The sequence below is a fragment of the Syngnathus scovelli genome, chromosome 7 (assembly GCF_024217435.2).
Source record: "Syngnathus scovelli strain Florida chromosome 7, RoL_Ssco_1.2, whole genome shotgun sequence".
Classification (NCBI taxonomy): domain Eukaryota; kingdom Metazoa; phylum Chordata; class Actinopteri; order Syngnathiformes; family Syngnathidae; genus Syngnathus; species Syngnathus scovelli.
The window spans coordinates 745001-767803 of NC_090853.1; the positions used below are offsets into that span (position 1 = coordinate 745001).

The 22803-nt window shown below is 51.0% G+C and overlaps 1 protein-coding gene across 1 annotated transcript in view; it reads left to right on the top strand.

The window, feature by feature from the left end:
* LOC125972495 (protocadherin-16) overlaps window positions 1-19586 on the top strand; it is a 55440-nt gene extending 35854 nt beyond the window's left edge. The window contains exons 3-21 of the mRNA XM_049726205.2: window positions 3363-3551; window positions 4009-4240; window positions 4314-4550; window positions 4691-5719; window positions 6218-6405; window positions 6482-6578; window positions 6678-6835; window positions 7970-8819; window positions 10254-10493; window positions 10877-11002; window positions 11476-11685; window positions 11806-12672; window positions 12756-12869; window positions 12938-13149; window positions 13414-13565; window positions 13654-13784; window positions 14562-14848; window positions 14925-15066; window positions 15139-19586. Coding sequence (XP_049582162.1) covers window positions 3363-3551; window positions 4009-4240; window positions 4314-4550; window positions 4691-5719; window positions 6218-6405; window positions 6482-6578; window positions 6678-6835; window positions 7970-8819; window positions 10254-10493; window positions 10877-11002; window positions 11476-11685; window positions 11806-12672; window positions 12756-12869; window positions 12938-13149; window positions 13414-13565; window positions 13654-13784; window positions 14562-14848; window positions 14925-15066; window positions 15139-17738 — 8061 coding nt within the window. The 3' untranslated portion in view covers window positions 17739-19586. The remainder of the gene's footprint in view (window positions 1-3362; window positions 3552-4008; window positions 4241-4313; window positions 4551-4690; window positions 5720-6217; window positions 6406-6481; window positions 6579-6677; window positions 6836-7969; window positions 8820-10253; window positions 10494-10876; window positions 11003-11475; window positions 11686-11805; window positions 12673-12755; window positions 12870-12937; window positions 13150-13413; window positions 13566-13653; window positions 13785-14561; window positions 14849-14924; window positions 15067-15138) is intronic.
* Window positions 19587-22803: the final 3217 nt, after the last annotated feature.

Below are 22803 nucleotides of genomic sequence, written 5' to 3' on the forward strand. Positions count from 1 at the left end.
CCTAATGATATTTGATGATGATGACTTGAACCCTCCAAACAGATTGCCCTTAATGGTGGCCAATCTCTGGACTGAGATGTTTTCATTGTTTTTCATCGTCTGAGTGGAATATACGCTGGAGCTCGACAGACTGCTCGGTCGGAGTTGGAGTAAGGTGAATCTGGGCTCGGGCTTGGCTTTGAGCTTTGGCTTGGTGTTAGATGTTTGTTTTCATGACTTTAATGACGGGAGGGCTGGATAGGATACTTGTTGATGGCGCATTTTCCAAAGCCTCCATACAAACAGCAAAAGCATTTATGAAATTTTCATGTGTGGAGACAGCACTTTGTTCGTTCTGTGAATGCGGCTTGGGCAGTCTTTGGCCAGAGTCTTTTCATTTTTTAGTTCTATTTATTTTACCAGTCAGCACATCTTTTCTTCATCCAAGGACACTGGAACAGTTTTGTCTTTTTTCGATTGAAACCACATTGTGGCTCCTCAGGTATACGCTGCCTTCAGGTAGCCAAGCAAGATAAAAGCAAAGCGTCATAAATTTGAACCTCGAGAGATTCCCAGATGGGGTATTTTTGGATGCGCTCTCGGTTCTCATCTGCACCCGGTTGAGCCGTGACCGCGTAGAAGATTCACGCCGGCGAGATTTTTTTGCACAAAGCCGATGAGGCGTGACATCTCTTCCCCGATGTTTGCAGCTTTCGGACCGCCGATTGCGAAGAGACCTTGATTGATGCGTTCGATAATTTCCCGGCGGGCAAACATTTACATACGCGCCGTGTCGTTTTGCAGCCTATTTGGATTGGCAGGCGGCGCCGCCTTCCTGATTGGCCGGCCTTCGCGGTGAAAACGATTTGTTTGACTGGGCCGCTCGTGTGATTAAAAAGCATCTTCCCTTTCTGCCACCTCCCACTTTGTTGGCTTTCGCACGCTTGGGTCCGCCAACGGTAGCCTGGGAAAACAAGACCCGAGTGACCTACATAAGGATGCGGCGTCCTCAAGGACTTTGCAAAAAAGGCTCAAGTGCAGTCCAATTTCATCCAGTACAAGAGCTTCATCCAATATTCCGCCGCCAACCAACATAATGAAGCTCACTTTCAATTGAACATCATGGGCATTTTGATCCTTTTATGCTTCAAAATCGCCAAAGATCCACTGTTCAAAGTGCAAAAGGCGAGAAAATGCAAGGTCATCTTTTTTTTTTTTTTTTTTTTTTCCCTCGTGTCAGGCTCCTTGATCAATTTCAGCATATTGAAGATAAATATACACGCGAGTCCCACCAATGTGCTTCTCTTTAGCGGACCGTCGAGAACCGCAGCGTATCGTCGCATTCCGTCAGCTCGTTTTACCAAACGGCGCCCGATAAGACGGCTCCCATGGTCTGCCGAGTGTGGTGAGAAAACCTCAAGATTACGTAGCCATCTTTTTCAACTTTTAATCCAGTCCAAAGAAAGGTTTGCATAGCGCCTATACGTTGAAAATGGAGAAAGGGGCCCCCGAAAGAAGCCTGAGTGGTGGATGGAGGTTTTTTTGGGGTTTTTTTTTTCCCCTCCTTTGGAAATTATAGGCCAACTTTATTAGCTGCTTTTCAGAGTTTTTACACTTTTATGTGCCCACTAACGACATCGGACATCCTAGTGAAACAAGAACTAATACACATACTGCTAATGTTTGAAGTCACATTTGAACATTGGTTGAACAATGTCCAAAAATTCTGAAAGACAATCCATGACATTATTTTTCATTTTTGAATGCCCAGCTCCAATTGGTTTTAATAATCTCTGTGTTCTTGCAAGCTGTTTGTAGTTTCTCAGTGTTTTACAGAATATTTTTTGCCACAACGCACTTGAAGTTGACAAAGGGGAAGTGACAAGAGTGATTATTCGTTTTTTTCTCCCCAGACTTGGCCAAAGGCTTGTCTTTTTTTTTTTTTTTTTTTTTATTGGACTCCCTTTTGCGGCTTGGCTAATTTTCCAATGGCGCTTTTTCATTTGCATACGACCTCACGTGGTCTCGCGTGGGAGGGAAGCGCCGGCCGGCTGTTGGAGGGAAGACGCCGCCGCCGCCAAGAGCCGCCGCCGCTACCAATGGAAAGGATAGCTTTGGGGCATTTGGCTGGAAGCGGCCACCGCCATTTATGCAAATGTACACCGCGTTATCTGTGACGTGTCTCGGGTCGAACACATGGAACATATTGTCCTCACCGCTGATCCAAACATAGAGTGAAAGTTTGAGGCTTTTGCATGGAAGTCATGCTGGACATTTCATAGTTTAGACACATTCTTCACCTCAACTTGCTCCATTGGCAGGGCAGAGAAAAGGAGCAGGTAGCGCTGCAGGCTGACTTCTTCAAGTGCAAGTGTGCGTTAAAGATGGAGTAGCTGGCTGCCTCCTATGGCTCTCGCTTGCTTCCTTCCTTCCTTCCTTCCTTCCTTCCCCCTTTCCTGGTGTGCTTTATGATCCTTCTCTTTGGCTGGCGCGCTCACTCCTCCACACCAGTCGCCCTCTGTTCAGAGTTACAAGGCGCGCCTCCCATCTGCTGCTCCAACATCAGAGTGGAGCCCGAACGGCTGCCCCCCGAGCCCCCTCCTTGCCCCCCCTCCCCTCCTCTCCCAGCCTTCATCGCCTCACATGAATGATTTTGCTCACACTCACTTTTGTTTGAGTCTGCTTTGAGATGATGAACCTTATTTTCCTTGGCCGCTCTCCTGATGACTTTCCAGGTGTTTGGACATTGTAGCAACAGGTTCTGTATTCTGCCTGTTGCTTTTTTGGGACCAATGCCAACGGACGGACATTTCCACTCGTGCTCTTAAGGCTTTGCGTTCCGTGCCGTACATACAACATAAGCACCAACACGGAGCTAATCCTAAGCATGCCAGGTTTAATCTTAATCATTTGCTTCCATTGGGCTTCCGTCAGCAGCCAACACTTGGAAATGATTATTTGGTGGCTGTTCCCCAGAGGCATCCCTGCAGTAAATGACGGCCCGTCATCTAATTTTACGACTTGCAGCCCTCTGTAGATAGCGCGCTCTTATTAAAAGCACTCCACAAGCGGGACATTACAGGGTACAACGCGCCACACTGGAACGAACTGTGTGGTACGGAGCTGTTCCGCAGCCGCCGCCACCGCCGCCACCGCCGCCATCAGTGTCCTTTGTAGACAGACGCCGTTTTGCTGGCATTCTTCCCGGTGTCTGGGGAAGTCATCCTGCTTCATTTCCCCGAGAACCCACATCCCGCCAGAAGGCCCGCTTGGCTCGGATGGACGGAATCGAAAGAGTCCAAAATGCTTTCAAACGACACCTGCTCTGATATTCTTGTTTGACTTTCAAATATCCGATGATCATTCTTGGTCCGTCTTCGTAGGTGATGGCCAGAGATGCGGACGGTGGTTCCTTTGGCTCCATCAGCTACTCGCTGAGTTCGGGCCAGAACAGCGCCGCCAACTCCCAGTTCACCATCGACAAAGAGACCGGCGTCATCTGCACTCGTGCGGCGCTGGACCGGGACCAAGGCCAGAGCAGCTACGACTTTGCAGTTACTGCGGTGGACGGGGTGAGCCTTTGCGAAAAAAAGAAAAAGTTTGATACTAAATGGTCCCATAAAGCCAGCAACGTAGCACGCGTTGGCGTAGCAGGTCATAGCGCCCGCTCGTCAGATATGTCAGCTATGGCTATGAAAATACAAGCTGAGAAATGAAAGCAAATGACGGCCATGTTAAAACCATTAGAAGGGGCGGAGGAGAAATGCCTCAGCTGTCAGCCAGTAATATTTTATTAGCTCCAACGGCCGCCTTCTTTGTTTTTGCCACCTGGTCTAAATGAAACGGCTGCATTGTACTCGCTGCAAATGAAAAGACCTCTCGGCCCGGGCCGGCCTCTCTCTCTGTCCCACGGGAGGCCATCAATCTGACCCGCCGGGTCCGTTCTCCCAGCTCATTCTATACATAGCATACTTTTATCCGCCCCATTAATACGATCCACGCTAAAATAACAAGACCGTTCTCGGACAGGGGGGCCTGAGCACGCAGGCCTACGTGAGGGTCGACCTGGTGGACGTCAACGATAACCGGCCCACCTTTTACCCGCTGAGCTACGCCGTCAGTCTCAGCTCGCAGAGCGCTCCCGGGACCTCGGTGGCCCGAGTCATCGCCTACGATCCAGACTCGGGGGAAAATGGCCGGATTACGTACAAAACTGCGTCAGGGGGGTCTTCCCCTTACTTCACCCTCAACAAAGACACGGGTTGGTACATCGTAACGTCGACTTTCCGCACAAGGAATCCGTTCAACGTGCGATGGCGGTCTTGTTTGCGCAGGTGTGATCTCTCTTTCCCGCTCCGTCCACGGCAAGGCCAACTCGGTCATTGCGATGGTGATCTCAGCCCAGGACGGCGGAGGCCTGGCCGCCCTGGAGGACGCCAAGGTCAACATCAGCGTGGCGGCGGGTGCGGTGGCGCCCCCTGTGTTTGAACAAGCTCAGTATTACTTTGCAGTTTCCGAGGATGTCTTGCAGGGAACCGTCGTGGGTAGCGTCCAAGCCAAAAGTAAGCCAGGTATGATCCAGATGATACATCTCACCTCAGAATGTCCATTTGACAACTGTGATTAGAGATTCTCCGGCACTCTGGCAATTGACAAATGGCATCTTTGCTTCCACCGCAGCCTCTCGGGAAATGATAACTTCTGCTTTCAGGCCTCCCCCGAGATATGGCCTACGTCATCAGCTCCGGGGACCCCACGGGATACTTTACGGTGGATGGCGACACCGGAACCCTACGGACCCGTCTGTCCCTGGATCACGAAGCCCGGCCGGCGCTCGACTTGGAAGTGCAAGTCCGCACCGGGAACCCGCCGGCTTTTGGTCAGACCCGCGTCCACATCGCCATCCAGGACGTCAACGACAACCCGCCGGTGTTCCTTCCCTCGTCCTCCGAGTCGCTGCTCGTGCCGGAGCAAACGGAAATGGGGACGGCGGTGTACCGCGTGCAGGCCGAGGACAGAGACTCCGGCGCAAACGGCCAACTGTCTTTTGATCTGTCTTCTCCGAGCGGCGTCCAGAGAGCTTTCAGCATCGAACGCAGCAGCGGGGAGATCCGACTGGTAGGGCCCCTGGACTATGAGAGCGTCCCCCGCTACGACCTCCGAGTAATTGCCAAAGACGGCGGAGTGCCTCAGCTTAGCGCTACTTTCATGCTCGTGGTCCACGTCCAAGCGGAAAATGACCAGGGACCCATGTTTGACACGCTCAGCTACCGGGTGGAGCTCAAAGAAGGCACTCCCATCAATACGCGCTTCCTTCGAGTCCGGGCCCTTAATAGAGAAACGTCGGGTTCCGGATACTTCAGTCCTCTTTCGTATCACCTGCGGCCGGACGGCGACGCCGCCGGCTTCGGCATCGCTTCGGACAGCGGCTGGCTCTTCGTGAAGAGCGCCCTGGACCGCGAAGTCAAGGACATGTATCTTCTCACCGTGCTGGCCAGCGCGGGTCACGGACAGCTGAAGAAGACCGGCAGCGCCACCGTCAGGATATCGGTGACGGACGAGAACGACAACCCGCCTCGACTGGCGCAGCCCAGAGTCTTCATGGCCGTGAGGGAAAATCTGCCGGCGGGGACGGGCTTCGGTCGCGTGCTGGCCACCGACCGTGACAGCGCCTCCAACGGACGCCTCAGCTATCGTCTGCTGCACCCCGACCGCAACTTCCAGATCAACTCGCACACAGGTTAGATGGCGTGCACCTCGCACTTAAACAGATTCCATTTCCGGTCTTCGATTAGCCGTCGAGCATGTTTTGAAGTGGAAGGAACGTATTCCGAGCTCCTGATGGAGTTACTGGATTTCACTGTGATGCCCTCAGATGCTTAAATTGCTGTCAAAAATGCCATCCCATCATCATTTCATAATATCAGGTCACAACCAGGCCAATTGCTCGAGTTGTCGGCGAATGGCTGCAAATCAAAGATGCAAATCTTTGGGGGTGACACATTTATGACAACACAGAACATTTTAATTATTCAGAAATCAAATCAATTAAAGCTGAAATTGCATCTTCCCCCGCCACAGTGAATAATTCAGAGAGCGGCGACAGCACCTCTAATTGGCCTGCTGACTCTGTGGGTGGGCAGACTTTGATTTGCGATCGTTTTCTGGTCTCAACAGCTTCTGCACGATGCGCGTGTTCTACCGCAGGAGATCTGATCAAGCCTGACTTGTCTTCCAGGTGAAATGAGCACCAGGGCCAGTCTGGACAGGGAGCAGCAGTCCAGCTACCAGCTGGCGGTGGTCGTGCAGGACGGAGGCGCGCCTTCCCGCAGCGCCACCGGTACCGTCTTTATAAGTGTGCTGGATGACAATGACAACGTCCCGACGTTCGTCCACAGCCAGCCCGGGAAAAAACTCACCTTCCAGGTCATACCGCGAGCCCGTCGACATCAAACTAATTGACGGTCATAACTTTATTGATAAGCATTTGGCGGCTGAACAGGTGTCGGAGGCTCAGTCTTCAGGAGTTCTGCTGGGCACCATACAGGCCAAAGACCCGGATGAAGGAGAGAACGGCACCGTACTTTACTCCTTGGCAGGTACAGCAAGAGAAAAGAGTCAAGTGACAGTAACTTTTGAGCTTAAAACACATTGAAAGTCAATGACAAATTGTTCACACGCCAACGTTAACGTTCCAGGTCCGAGGGCCGAGCGCTTCTTCCTGAACGCCAACACGGGCGAGCTGCACTCGTCGTCGCCCCTCAGCCACTCGGAGCGGCCCGAGTACGTCTTGACGGTGACGGCAAGCGACCGAGGACTGCCGCCTCGCAGCGCCTCCTGCTCCATCGCCGTCCAGGTCAGAGCCAGTCTTTGGACGTGCGGGGCTTTTCTCGCCGTGACATTTCAAAAGGGATTTTTTTTTTTTTTTTTTGTGGGTGTGAATGATAGACTCGCAGCTGTTTTGTGTGATGAGTGGCAGCTGTGTGGAAGTTTTTCACGCTGACCTTTCACAGTAGCCCCCCTTTTACGTTGAGTGGCAGTGCAAAATAGGCATTTTTCGGCGTATTATTTTGAAAGGCCTTCTTTTAATTTGTAAGTCAGAAGAGAAAGCTGACACTGAGGAAGGAACACATCGGTTCCAGGAAAATGGAGAGGCCAGATAAACAAATTTATAGCTCACTTTTTCCTGAGATTTAAAGACCTAATTATTTAATAATCGGATTAAACAGGGCCGTGTTGTTCTTGCCTGCTGATGCGTTTATTTGACGTCCTTTAATCATCTTTATTTTCAGTCGGTCAACATTGGTAGCTGGAAGGGCTGACTTTTTCCATCGAATGTGGAAGCAATTTATAGCTTGTCATGTCACATGTCGTCAAGAGCGCTGCGGTTCCTCGATGATGCAATCCCAATGTGGAAAAATCGAATTACACTTTCAAATGGTTTCGCTCTCCCTCCCTAATATCATCCCGACAAATGAACATTGGTTCGTCTGATAACTCATTAATGTTTGCGTATGTTTTGGTGAAAATGGATTTATGTCAGCGGCTTTGAAATGAACCGTCCCGAACCCCGACAGCGTTTTCAGTGACGCAAAATGCTGGAGAAAGTCTCTTGCGACAGATTAGTCATACAAGCGAAGACATAATCCCAAAGTCTGCTTGTGGTTTTTTTACCCGACACCGACATGGGTATCAAATTAAATAGGCTTCATGTGAGCGGCCTGTGATTCTAGTCCATTTAAAAGACAAAAGCCAACAATAACAACATCAACGCTTGTAGCTGCTTTTATTTCCCCACCGAGAACACAAACACATACGCCAGCAAGTGCGCGAAATCTGTTTCTGTGCGGTTTCAAAATCCATACCATATTTTTGGTTTCGTACAAAATGAAATTATAATTTGCCACCGGCTTTGCTTTGTCAGGGGAACATTGGATTCGTGCTCTCGGCCCCTCATGTAAACCTCATGTGTTTTTTATATTCATGGCAGGTTCTCAGCACCAGCAGAGCATCTCCAAAGAGCAACTCGCATTCCATGGCTTTCAACTCTGTGGAGGAAGAAGCCAAGCCGGGTTCAGTCGTCGGTTCCGTCCGCCTTCACGATGGAGAAAGCCCGGCGGAGGGCCAGGTTACCTACATGGTGGTGGGGGGCACCGACAGGGACGGGACTTTTGTGGTGGACCGCTCGACCGGAGACGTCTACCTGGCCCGGCCTCTGGACTACGAGCAGGACGCGCACTACGCCTTGAAAATCGAGGTGGACGACTTCTCTCAGGCTCCGCCCGTCAGCACCCTGGTCCACCTGGACATTAACGTCAAGGACAGCAATGACCACGCCCCTCAGTTCCCCGAAGACCCCGTCACGGTGGTCATTTCGGAGAGCGTCAGGCCGGGGACTTCTGTCTTCACGTTCCAGGCCGCAGACAAGGACGGCAGCGGGCCCAATAGTGACCTGAGCTACTCCATCCTCCGGCAGTTTCCGGACATCCCCGGTCTGCTCACCCTGGACCCTTCCACCGGGGTTCTTACTTTAAACCGAGAGCTGGACCACGAGGTCTACCCCGGTCTGATCTTGGTGGTAAAAGCGACGGACTCGGCCCCGGACGCGAGCGAGAGGCAGTGGAGCTCGGTGACGGCGAGGATTTACGTCACCGACGAGAACGACAACCCGCCGGTGTTCGTCTCGCCCGCGGCGGTGAGCGTGATGGAGGACCAGCCCGTGGGCTTCGTGGCGCTCTACGTCATGGCCAGGGATGCGGACCGAGGGGAGAACGGCAGGGTGACCTACGCCATCCAGTCGGGCAACACGGGCGGAACCTTTAGCCTCAACCCCAACACCGGTAAGGTTTTTCAAACGTATGCGATATGGCAACTACTGCAGAAATGTTTTTTGCTGAAATGTTAAAATTGGCAGCGGAACATCCATCTCTTGCTCCCTTTTTATATTTCCACCACCTGCTGCGAATTCCATTCCATTCCAGCAGACGGCCGGCCCACATGTGTTCACCTGTTCATGTCATTTCACGGCTCTCTTTCTGAAGAATGTCTCTGGGCGCTGTATAACTGTTCACCTTTGAACAACGAGAAGATGCCCCCCCCTCGTCTCCTCCCCCATTGCCGCAAACAGTTTTGTAATTCTCTGCGACGGGATGGCAACTCTTGTTTTACCTCTCGTGACTTCTTTCTCTCAGTTGGAGGCCAGACAGAAGAAGAGGGCTTGACAAATATGAAACACACACATACACAAAGCGGCATCGTCCATGAAAGAGCAAAGAACCTCCCGCTCGGGCTTCTGGGAACCATTAGAGAAGGGAGGGGGGGGGGGGGGGGGATCGCTTTAGCGTGTTTACGCGTGCACTCGCGTGAGACCGCGTCGCTTAGTCAAAGCGCTGACCTCGGGCTGTTTAGTCGTGCGGCCTTTGTTGTGGGGTCGGAGACGCGTGTCTGGCTCCGCCCACGCCCCGGAGTTCCCGTGCGGGTTGGGGCCCCGTGATGCCCGTCCGTCGCCAGTTATTATTGTTATTTGTTGGTGACAAGTGTTGACAATCTCCCTACACCCGTCATTCAAAACCACAGGTAAACTAGTAGGAATAATACAATCCAACGCAAAGGTTAAAATAATAAAACACCGCAACGCATCCAAAAGATTTTCGAAACAGCCCAAATACTCCGAGTGGGATGGAGCTGAACGGGGGAGCGAGTCCAATTCAAAGCGGCAACACGAACCAGATTAAAAGGCACAACCAGCTGAGAGCGCATCCAAAACAAACCGGCGTCGGCTTTCTCTTTTCTTTCACGTTGCCAAATTGAAAAGCGAGCCGCTGATCTGAGGGATGAAAACAAAAGAGTCGTAGTGCCCCCTAATTTCCGCAGCGCACGACAGGCCTTGATGTTGCGTGTCTCCGGCCAACTGGTGTTTACGGCTTCTCCCCCGAAGGACGGCCGCCGTGCGATGCTGTGGAAAATCTCGTAAATTGCGGCCAGACGCTTACAAGCTGCTAGCGCAGCCGGCGTTCAGGTAGGCAAAACTCTGCGTGTGTGCCTTCTTTCATCCCAACCTCACACGGCAACTTTTCACACTTTCTGCGAGGGGGGGCGGCGGGTTCGTTGCCTCTGATGAGTTCAACATGTTTTCATGCTTGTCCTGCGCAAAGAGTCACGACTCAAAGTTCAAACATTGTACAAGACAGGAAGTCCAGCCATCCGTTTGACTCGAGGTGGTCTGAACTGGTCGCAGAAACGGTAAATCATCTCCCAATGGCTCTCTCCTATAGGTTCCTTGTCTATCTTCAAAGCGCTGGACCGCGAGGAGCAGGAAGTCTTCAACCTGACCATCGTGGCCGAAGACCACGGCGCCCAACGCCGCTCGTCCAGCCAGCTGCTACGTGTCTTTGTGGTGGACGTCAATGACCAAGTCCCTCGCTTCGAGGAGAGTCACTATGAGGCGCAGATCTCCGAGAACCAACCGCGAGGCTCCTCCGTGTTGACCGTGTCAGCGTTCGACCTGGACCAAGGTGAGAAAGCGCTACACATTTCAGACAACAAAGTTCAAACCATGTCGCTCGCTCCTACAAACAATCTTCTCATGCGCTGATTTTGTTTGATTTTAATTTAATAAAGGCACAGGGCGGGGGTGTATTTCCGTGCCGCTTGACTCAGAAGCAAATAAAGTTTCGATCCAAAAGTCATTAGCCGAGTAAACAAGGCGAGTTTTCCGCCAGACGCCATTGTGCGATCGCACGCAACGAGACACGCAGACACCTGGAAAAGCCTCGTTGCTAAGTCGCTTGGGCCGCCAATAACAAACAAATATGGAAGGGGAAACATCTGAAAATGAAGAATTGCACATATCTTTGTCTGTTTTTTTAATCAAAGCGTTTTTTTCTTCCCTCGTAAGGATCCAACGGGAAGGTGACGTACGGTTGCGTCACAGCGGAAGGTTTTACTATCAACCCGGCGACCGGCGTCATCACCAGCACTCAGCCGCTGGACAGAGAGCTTCGGGAGTACTACACCGTCACAGGTAGCACCTCCTAAATTCCATCAATGTCCAGCAAAAAATGTCTTAGCGATGAGCAAGTCTGCCACACAGTTCAGGATTGGAATCTGGCCTTCCTTCCCACGCTGTGATGCCTGTTAGCTTCATTTGAGCTCATTTGCATGAGATGCAAACGCCCCCGCAAAAGTGGGCCGAGTTCAGCGAGTGCGCCGGGCTGTAATTTATAAAGTATTTTCTATGGATGTCATATTAAGATGGTTGGAGAGGGGAAAAAAAATAAGCAACTTGTGTTTCCTTGAAGCTGCTGATCAAACGCAACGCAATCACACTGGAATGGACAGAACCAAAACATTTTGGAGTCGTTAGACGTCGGCGGGCTCATTACTCTCGTAAATGGCTCCGAGTGACACGCCGACTCGTGTTTTAACTTTTCTCTCGTTACGACAGCATGACCGCTGCTGTCAATCACTAAAGGCTTTTTTTGTTTTTTGCCTCAGTTTATGCAAAAGACGGAGGCCTTCCCCCGAACTACGCCAAAGCCACCGTGAGGGTCCGCGTGCTGGACGAGAACGACAACGCCCCCGTCTTTGGACGGCAGTATTACAGCATCGAGGTGCCGGAGAACATGGAGCCCCGGCTCCTTTTCACGCTGCGAGCCACCGACCAGGATGCGGGAGATGGCGGCGTGATAAGCTACAGAATTACAGGTGAGGCTTCTACGTCTTCTCAGTCAAGATCCACAGTCGCCAATGCACCTTTTAGGATAAACGTTAGATTTGTGTCAGGTTTTCCTGGTATTCCTCGTGTTGACTTTGCTGTCTTTGCAGCTGGGGACCCAGCAGGAGATTTCCACCTGGACAGACAAACTGGCGCCCTGTCCACCTCCGGCTCTCTGGATCGGGAAATGAGAGCCGTATACACCCTGACGGTGGTCGCCCGGGACCAGGGCCACCCGCCCCGCAGCAGCACCGCCACGGTGGAGGTGAGCGTCAGCGACATAAACGACCACAGCCCCCGGTTTAGCAGCAGCGCCTACACGGCCGACGTGTCCGAAGACGTGCCCATCGGCTCTTTGGTCCTGGACGTGAAAGCCACTGATCTGGACGAGGGCCCCAACGGCCAGGTTGTGTACTTCCTGAGCCGGGGCTCCGAGAGCATGTTCATCGTAGACCAGAACACGGGCCGTGTCATCACGGCGGCGCTTCTGGATCGAGAGCGGACGGCCTCTTACACCTTTGAGGTGTGCGCCACCGATTCGTCACCTTCCGACCCTCGCAACGCCACCGCCCGGGTCACCGTCCACATCCAGGATGTCAACGACAACGCCCCCTTCTTCATTCAGGACCCGCTCATTTTGAACATTTCCGCCGGCAGCCTGTCGAACCAAAGAATACTGGCCACCATGAGGGCCGAGGACAAAGACTTTGGGGCCAACGGGTCGGTGTTTTATCGCTTTGCCAACCCGGTGAGGGGCTTCACCATCAACTCGCTGACAGGCGCCATTCAAGCCACCGAGAAGCTGCAGGCTCTGACCCAAAGCCAGAGGACTTTGATCGTGCAGGCCATGGATCAGGGCAACCCGGCTCAGTCGTCCTTGGGGGTGGTCATTGTTTATATCAAGGAGCAGACGTACAACGGGATTCGCTTCTCACGCACGCCGCAAGACGTCAGTCTGCAGGAGAATGCTGCAAGAGGTAGGGGAGGTCAAAGATAATGGCCTTTTTTTTCCCAAGTAAAGCTCTGTATTAACTTTAGATGTGGATTTGTTTTGCTGTAGGCACAGTGGTAACGCAGACCCAAGCCCAGTACCCAGACGGCTCTCAAAGTGGGGTCAGCTACAGTCTTTTCAGCGGAAACCCCTTGCAGTCTTTCGGAATCAACACGGTTACCGGTACGTTGACCAGACGGCCAAAGAGTTGCCAAAAGTGACCCCTCTGCTCTTTTCATTCCGCCAATCAGGCGAAATATGGGTCCAGAAATCCGAAGGGCTGGACTACGAGGAGACCCCGAAACTCCGCCTCGTGGTGAAAGCCGAGACGGCGTCCTCCAGCTCCTACGTGGCGGTGAACTTAATCCTGCAGGACGTCAATGACAATTTGCCTCGCTTCCAGCTGCAGAACTACGTGGCCTATATCCGAGAGGCGCAGGGTCACGATTTTCCCATTATCCAGGTGCGCTAAAACCCAGGTTGGCTGAGTTTATTGTGGTTGGCTGTTGCTAAAGTGTGAAGTTGTGGAGCAGAATAGAAACACTCTTCACTCTTGAGCGGCCTGGACAGTTTCAGCCATGAATGGCTGTATTCTCAGCACTCACTCCTGCCGAATGTATTCAATCAGTTGTGCCTTGGAAGCGGGTCCGTGGAGCCCATTTGATTTCATTTGCCGGATCGAGTTACGCTGAAACTGCTTTTTTGCACATTTCATTCAATCTTGCAGGTTGCGGCAAACGACCTGGACCAGGGTCAAAATGGCCAGGTGACATACTCCATTAGGTCGTCATCTATGAGCGGTCTGTTCAAGATCGACCCGCTGACTGGCAGCATCAGCACCACGGCCATCATGGACAGAGAAATCTGGACGCAAACAAAGTCAGCCTTTGTTTCATTCTAGGCATTGAACGATCGGACGAGATTGCGAAAGTGAAGTGTTTTTTTTCCCCCAATTTTGCGCCACTAGGCTTGTCGTCACGGCGACAGACCGTGGAACCCCGCGATTGGCTGGCTCCGCCACTCTCACCGTGATTATCGTCGATCTCAATGACAACAGTCCCATGATTCCTCTGCCTAGGGAGATCCGAGTGCCTGAAGGTAAGAGGGCCAGCTGGGCACTTTGCTACTTTCGGTGGGAAAGAGAGAGAGAGAGAGAGAGAGTTAGTGTTCAATGTGTTCAAGATTTGCCAGAGAATTTTTCATTTCATATTTATGTAGCAAAGCAAGAATATTTTTGTACATAGCGGCTATAATTACAGGACTGTAATCCATTCTCTGAAGACTATTCTTAAGGAAGCTCTGGCCGTACATGCATGTCAAGCACGATAAAGAGTGCCGAGTTTAGCCACCAGAATGGAGAGCGCGGACCCTGGAAATGTTGCCAGGCCTTGTGTCTTGCTTGCCTGCCGTCTTCCCGTCTAGGCGGGCAACAGCAATGTTGAACGCTGCAAGCCTTTCACCGAGTTCATTGTCAGTGCAGCGGTTCACACAGCTGCCGTGGGCAAAATTGCTGCCCAGTGCCCTCTTCACATCGCCCTGCGTTTGACTGCCAACCAGTGCAGGGCGTGGTCCTTGGTTTTCCTCTAAAGGCAGCTTGGTTGGGCTTCACCTCCCCCCAAAATCTTGACCAGCACTGAAAATGAATGGATGGAAGTGGTGCCCTGGAACAGAACACCGTGCTCCCTGACTGTGGTCCAGAGGCTAATAAGCAGGAAAGACCAGTACTAGCAACATAGTGCAACTGCAAAAACCTTCTCAAATGTGCACTTTAAAGGCCATCTGGCAGAGGGAAGTTTGAGGAGAACGCAAAATAGTCTACCGTTTGGATGCTTCCACACAGCCAAATGCTAATACCCTCAACCTTCTCATTTCCAGACACCCTGATTGGCACAGTTATCAGTCAAGTGACAGGAAATGATGTGGATACCGGCCCGGCCCTTTCCTACACCCTCTACCTGGATGGCGACAGCAAGGGCATGTTTGGAATCCACTGCTATGGCGGCGGCGTGTCTCTGACAAAAGCACTGGACTACGAAGAGAGGACATGGTACACGCTGACCATCCGCTCGTCAGACTCAAAGCATCAAAGCGAAGCCAATCTGACCGTGCTGGTGGAAGACGTCAACGACAACACACCCGTCTTCACCCAGGATTTGTATCAGGTATGACTGGGACGGACGGCATGCTTCTTTTGGTATTGGTTGGTATTGATCGAATGCATGGCTCGGGATCTGACAGGTGACGGTATCAGAGCATCTCCCAGAAGGCAGTGCTCTCGTCACCGTGACAGCCACCGACTCGGACTCCGGGGACAACGGAAAGATCACCTACCGAGTCATGTCGTCCACAAGGGGCGTCTTCTCCATTGACCCGAGCAACGGTATGAATCTTCTGCTCAATAGTTCCCAAAGGATTATGAAAGTACAAATGCAATTGATTGTTTTCCTTGCAGGAACTCTGTTTGTCAAGCAAAAGACCAAATTTGACTTTGAAAATCCCTCCATCCTCGTGGTTGTGGAAGCTCGAGACCAGGGCAGTCCCTCCCTCTCGTCACTGGCTACCATCCAAGTCCAGGTGTCGGATATCAACGACAATACTCCTGTCTTCCATCAGTCCGAGTACAGAGCGTCCGTATCTGAAGACGAGCTTCCCGGCTCCACGGTTCTGACCTTAGAGGCAGCCGACGGAGACTTGTCGCGTGACAACTGTGGTTTTGATTTTGCCATCGCCAGTGGCAACTCTGGCAACGCCTTCCAAATTGAGAGCAGCGTGCGCTTCTTGGAAGGCAAAGGCTTCCAGACGATCGGAAGCCTCATACTGGTGGAAGAGCTGGATTTCGAAGCCGTGTCCAGTTACAACCTGACCGTCGTGGTGTCGGATCGGGGGATCCCCCAGCGCAGCTCCTGCGTGCCGATCCTAATCAGCGTGATGGACGTCAACGACAACCCGCCGGCGTTCGGCCGAGGAGAGTACAGCGCGGTGCTGAGCGAGAGTACCGCCGCAGGAACGGAAGTGCTGCATCTGTCTGCCACTGATCCGGACTCTGCTCCCAATGGGGAGGTGCAGTACTCCATCAGCTCTGGAGACAAGACGGGCCTTTTCCAGGTGGACCAATGGACCGGGGCCTTGAAGCTACAGCGACCTCTGGGCAGTGAGAGCCAGTTGTCCCACATGATTGTTGTCCAAGCTACGGATGGCTTTGGACACTATGCCTTTGCCCCAGTCAGCATTGATGTGAAGGACATCAATGACCACTGGCCTTTCTTTCCACTCAGTCAAGTAACGGCTAGTATCAGGGAGAATCAGCCCAAAAATGCCTTAGTGACCATGCTGCACGCCATCGACCACGACAGAGGGGTTTTTGGAAAGTTGCGATACTACATGCTGGACGACTCTCAAGATGGAAGAGAAGCCTTTTTCATTAACCAAACATCAGGAGAAGTGCGGACCCGCTCGACGTTTGACTTTGAGAGAGTGAACTCCTTCAATTTTAAGGTTGCGGCCATGGATGCTGGCAACTATTCTGCCACCGTCACGGTGCAGATTTATGTCTCTGGGGAGGATGAATATGATCCTGTTTTTACCTCCCCGGAGTTCTCCTTTCAAGTGCCCGAAGACGCGAAGAAAGGTCAGATCATCGGCAGAGTGCAAGCCAGAGATGAAGACGGAGGCCTGGACGGTGTTGTCCTGTATTCTCTGTCAGCCAGTTCACCTTATTTTGAAGTCAACAAATCATCCGGCGCCATCTCCCTAAAGATGGACAGCTACGGCAGACACGTGAGCCGCTCCAAACGAGAAGTGCGCCTGATGACGCTCGACCTGTTAGCCCACAGCCCCCTGGAGACGTCCCGCACGGCGGCGACCAAAGTGACCGTCGACGTGAGCCACACCTCTTTCGGACTTGCCACAGACATCAACATGCTGCTAATAAGCGTCATCGCCGTGTCTCTCGGAATAATAGTCATACTGTGCGTCATTGCCGTGGCGCTGTTCTGCGTCAAACTGAGGCGCCGGAGGAAAGAACAAAAGAGACACAGACGAACCAAGGCGTCGGCCACCATGCTGCACAAATTTGAGGAAAGCAAAATAGCCGCAAGTGAGATTATTTATCACCAGGCCCTTCCCGGGTATGTTGCTGATCAGAGCAGCGGCAGCAGCAGCAGCGGGGGGCCGTACACTCGCGGGGGATCCCTGGACCCCTCGCACTCCAGCGGCCGAGGCTCCGCGGAGGCCGAGGCGGCGGAGGACGACGAGATCAGGATGATAAACGAATACCCTCGTGTGTCCAGCATCTCCTCCTCCATGCAGGAGCGTATCTCCGCTCGGGGTCCCGACTCCGGGATCCAGCAGGACGCGGACCAGTTGTCAGATGTGTCTGGCGAGCCCTCTATCGATTGGTTCAAAGGGAAGAAGATGGGCAGCCTCAACGGTACTCTGCTAGCTGGGCAGGTGCCGATCTACCGAGACGAGGGTGGTGGGTACGCGGGCATGGGGCGGGGCCTCAACGTCTCCCACCACAAAGATTATATCTTCCCGGAGGACGGAAAGCCAACCGTGGACGGCTCCTTGACGGCCATCGTGGCCAGTGACGAGGAACTGAGGGGCAGCTACAACTGGGACTACCTTCTCAACTGGTGCCCCCAGTTCCAACCTCTAGCCAGCGTTTTCACCGAGATAGCGCGATTAAAGGATGAAACGGCTCCCCCTCACCCCCGCCGCTCCTTCCACCGCAAAAGCAAAGCGGAGTCCAGAATCGACCCGCCTCCGCTTATCACCTCCGTGGCGCATCCTAGCGCAAAAACTGTAGCGCCCAAGCCGGCTGTGGGGAGGACGTACCCCCACCTGTCCACTTTCCGGAGGTCTCCCCTGAGCAGCGAGGGATCCATCTGCTCGGTGGCTATGTCGCCCAGTTTCTCCCCGTCCCTGTCGCCACTGGCGGCGCGCTCTCCGGCCGTCACGCCCTTCAGCGTCTCCCAGGGCCCGTCGGCATCCGTCATCAGCGCTACGGAACACAATCTGGAGCAAATTGACGAGGCCGAACTGAGGATTTGAACTTTGGGGACAATCTGAAACCTCGGGCTCCCACTTTCTGACCGCAGTGTTGTGTCATTTCCGTTCTTTTGCTGTGGTGTGGCACATGTGGTGGGGCTGCTTGAAGACAAACCGAGAGGGCCAAAATGGACTTTGTTCTTATCCCGAACTTTATTCTCCCATTGCTCCATGTTGGTTTGTACATTCAAACGAGGGGGGGCGGGGTTTCAAACACGATGTCAATATTTTGTAGAAAAAACATTGTCTATATTTTTATACTTATATGTGGTTCCCTCTCAAGCACATGGCATTCGCGTCTCGAAGGGTTATTGAAAAAAAAATCTCGTTTCTATCTTTGTATATTTGTAGTTTGTGTTGTATCCTTATTTGTACTGTAAACTCTCAAATGTGTTTTTGAAGATGTTGTGGCAAATTATTGTAGATAGTGGATTTGGACCTTGACCTCTCTGCTTGTGCAAAGACTCCAGTTCCGCCGCAAAGGAAGGTCATTGTGAATGTGATGCCCTTGCAGAATTTGTCTTTCGCGTGCTTTAATTTATCATAGCCGGCCGGCCTTACCGCTTCACGTCGTGCACAAGGTTCAGATAACAGATCTATTTCAATAGAACGCAACGCAAGCTCCAAAGCATTGCTGCTAAGTAAAAAAAAAAAAAGATGTCTTTCATCCCACGTTTGTTTTGGTTTTCGAAGGATGGCAAATTACCGAATGTTCCAAAAATAAGAGAGAATGTTTTATCCTTAGCTATAATTCACCAGACAGCCTATAAGCCATTTACAGTAAATAATACGATGCAAGACTTGCCAAGGTCCAAACTAAAGCGGTTCCTCCATCCCTGGAATTATTTTACTTCCTTTCACCATTTAAATCTTGAACACTTTAAATAGCACGCATGGTATTCGGTGGTATTTGTATTATTTATTGTGTTGGCAGACCTCCGAAGCTTCCTGTGCTTTATGTAAATTATTATGAAGAATAGTGGCGAGTGAACATGGCCAGATACGTATATCCACTAATCGACTAAAGGTACCTTATGGCCTTTTTTGTACAAACATGTGTCACGTGTCCAGAGGAATGTTTTGAGCTCAAGTGCCTGATTAAAGAACTCTGATGGAAACGTGATCAATCTTGTTTCTTAAGTTTAATATTGAAATAAAAGATAGACAATAAACTACAGCAATATGAGCTTCTGATTTCACATTTAAATGAAAGGTGAAGGTTTTGCTAACTCGAATACGTATTTCGGTCAATGCAAAAAGCTGTCTGGTTTCGTATGTGCTCTGTATTTTACTGGCAGCCAGTTTAGGGTGTAGTCTGCCGTATGCTCGAGGTTAGCTAGCAAGCTAGTATGTCCATGAAGAGAAGAAACGCTACAAAAATGGATAGATGGGTCAAATTCTCTGAATGATGTGCCCTTGTATTGCCCAAAATGGCTGCTTCCAAACCATAATGATGAACTTCCTGTTCAGTTTTAGGCATTGCTCCTTGAAACGTATCCTGTTATGATAAACATGCTAGCGGTTCAGTACACTTTTGACAAGCACCGATCTAACCAACGAATTACGAGGAAACATTTGAGAAGTCATGCTAATTGCTAAGCTAACCTAAGATTGGGGAGAAGCGGCCTGTAAGCTACCTAGTATAAAAAAACAATGCTATTCGTACCGTCATTGTTTTTGTGTTTGCTTTCACAATGGAGTTTTGATTTTGACTTTTGAGGTCTGCACAGTACTTGTTCTCAAAATGACACCACAGTGGATTCATCTATCTACTGTATCTTTCTTTCTTTCTGTCTGTCTTTTTTTGTTGTTGTATGTCTATCAAATTAAAAGTGGACATGAATAACACAATCTAGAAGCACCTGTCATTGCTATCTGACAAAGTCAAAGTGGAGCACTTCTGTTTTTGTGCCTGCAAAATTGTGAGCCAGTACACGCACACACCCATGCAGCGATGTCTTTTTTTTCCCCCCTCAGCTTTTTCCCAACTGGAAAGAAGGGTGGAGCCGCCCGAACGGGACAATCCGCTGATGATACGCTTGGCCTGGGTGTCACGGTAATGAGCCGCGCGCGGTTCCCCGGCATGAGCGGGGCTCGCTATTTACACAACAGCGCTCGGAAGATACGAGCAAAAGAGGGCGAGTCGGCCCATTACTCAAAGCTCAAATGAAAGACTCGCCATAAACCAAATGAGATCTGTCATTGCACATATACGCGAGGAGGAGGCCGCTCCCTTTACATGCGAGGAGCGCCGATGTTTTTTCCATCATGAGTCTATTGAGATGTCAGAGCTGTCACAAGAGCCTCAGGGCGCTTACTCTCCTCAATTGCTTCCCGTCTAGGCGTTCAAAGTTTTCTACGTCCGACACAAGAGAAACGCTTTGATTGAGCGATTCCACGTACTATTGTCATTTTGGAAAACTGTTAGCTCGTAGCTTTCTGTTGAAGGTCAGGAGGCTTTTTCAATCTTGTCCACTGATTGATTGCAAAGCCAAAGCGAGATCAATGACTTGTTTTGTATTAGGCGATTGGCATCTTCAGGTGTTGCTGCCTTGGTCCAACAGTGCGTGAGCTCCTTGAGGCTTTCAGCTTTTTGCACGGCCACCTGTCATGAAAGGAGGTTTCCCACAAACGGTTGACGTGCCTTAGAAGTCATCGACAGCTTCCATTTTGTTTTAGCCTTGAAGACATAATGACTATAAAGACTGTTGGGGGACTTAATGGTTTTAAGATGGCCTCTGCACAAGAGCTTTGTGCCATCGTTCAATTCTCCGAGCACTTTCTGTGCCTCTTTTGCGCCGCAAATGTAGTTAAACGCGGCTTAATTGAGGCCCTGGTTTTGCTTTTTACAATGGTGTCATTTAGTTGGTATAATGGAGCTGGTTTGTGTGGCAAGCTCCTCCATCTGTGTTGCGGCAGTTTAACGGGATCTCACAATACTTGTTGGAATGTGGATCTTTACACCGAAGAGCTGAGCTGCTTTGTTTCACGGGGAAGCTTTGGCAAGGACGTGACTCTCCAGCTAAGAAGCCCAAACCGGCGTCCAGTCAAAATGAGGCCGTCATTCTTCTCTTTCATGCTGGGATTACCCGTAAGGCCTTCATAACTGCAGTTTGCACGGAAGTTGCCTTTCGCGGCAGGTCAGGCTCCACTGATGCTTCCCACAATCCCTTCTCCAAACAGTCCGAAGAGCAGCAACTTCGCTACTGTCTCTTGCAAGTTCTCCTTGCCAGCCGTCTTGCGTGACTGGAAAGAGACGGGGAGGGGGGGGGGTCAAATCCCGTTGGCACGTGAACCCTTCGTCTATTTTAGGGGAGAGAGAGTTTTTTTTCTGCTTTGAAACAAAAAAAAGCCACAGGGAGAAATGGGCAATAGCAAGGCGAAAGGGGGTCTGTTTCTCATTTGGCCTGGGCCTCGCCAGCGTTAGAAGAACCACAGCAATACGGGGGGATCGGGGAGGGGGGGGGGGCAATGGCTGGTAGGAGAAGTGTTTTCCCTGCAGAAACCGCAGCCAAATCTTTTCGGGGCCCTCGTCTTTTCAAGTCGTCACTTGGCAACCGGGCCCGGCCGGCCCAGTCTGGATCCTATTTCCACGCCGACTGTTTTTGTTTGTGTTTTGTTGTTGTTTTTGTCACTCCCACTTGCAAGTCTTAAATCTGCCAGCAGCAAATTTGCGCTTCTTCTTCTTTTTTGTTGGGTCGTAAATCCGTCTGTGACACGCCATTGTTACGGAGGATTCCGTATCGTGGGCGTCGCAGCCATTGCGGGTCGTCAAATCACTTTTTCTGTCGGCCGCTATACTTAGCCGTCGCCACGTATGTAATTATGCCAGTTTGGTAAAAAGGACACCACGGTCAAAAGTCGAATGAGTCACACACCAGCGCCATGCGATGATCCGTGGATGATGAACACTTTCCCATCGTTGATCGAACATTTCTGGTCATGAGAAAAGCCAAACAAAAAAGCGTTTTTTATGTTCTCGCTCCCCAAAGCTGCGTGGCCATAAGTCAGCAAACGTCAGCGAAGGCAATCCAAGCGTGCCATCATGCCTCATTGTTATCTAGTGAAACGTCTCTATTGCTAAATCCTAATAACTCGCAGATGGATGCGTCGAAAAGACATTTGCAGCCATCGCTAACGGAAAGCCCATTATTAACCGTGAAGTATTATCTTGATAAGCCTTTCATTTTCAACTGGAAAAATACCTCCCAACCCGCAAAAAATCATCTGAAAACACCACTGCTCCATTCAAAAGTACTTTTCGGTTCCATTTTTCACTCTGTTGCTAGGTTGAACTTTGTTTTGCGCAATTAATGTGTTATCTGAGCAATGGCTTGTGAAAAAGCCTTTTGCGGCGTACCTCAAGGATCCGCCTGTGAGCCTCTGCTTTTCTTACCCGATGTGTTATATGAAATCAAAAAACCCGTATCGCGTACTAACCAATAAATTCCAAACGTACGGCCCGCCACCGTATAATAGATATATGCTCGCCCACGAGAGAGACTACTGTTGGACTGAATCAATACATTAAAGTTGGCTGCGTTTCAACGTGTTGCCTCAGCGTAATCAAATCAAGCATTCTTCTCCGCTGCCTCTGCAATAGTTTTCAAACATCTGGGTGTCTTCTTTCGCAGCGGAGACTGCGTGTCGCTGGCTACCGGGCCGCGCTTCAGGGGCTACGACAACCCTGAGTCCGTTTTGGGACTGCGCTCATGGTTCATTTTTAATGCAATGTAAACAGAGTTCTGTGTCATTGCATCGTCGGGCACAGCGTAAAATTTTCATCGGCACAAATTCATGCGTGATGCGCTGCAGAAGATGAGATTACATAAGAAAAGTACAGCGAATGCTCTCTCATGTGAAAGCTTGAGTGCTTGCAGTTGGGTCCAGGAGGAATTCTGGCACATAAATCCACTTTCTACCCGACAATAGTGCACGAGGAGTGTTGCTTGCCAACTTCACTTCTCCAGCAGGGCTACTCGAGAAAAAAAAAAGAAAGAGAAGAAGCAGAGAGGGGAGGCCTACTTCCAATGGAAAATACTTTGGCCTTAAAGCTCCACAATGCTTT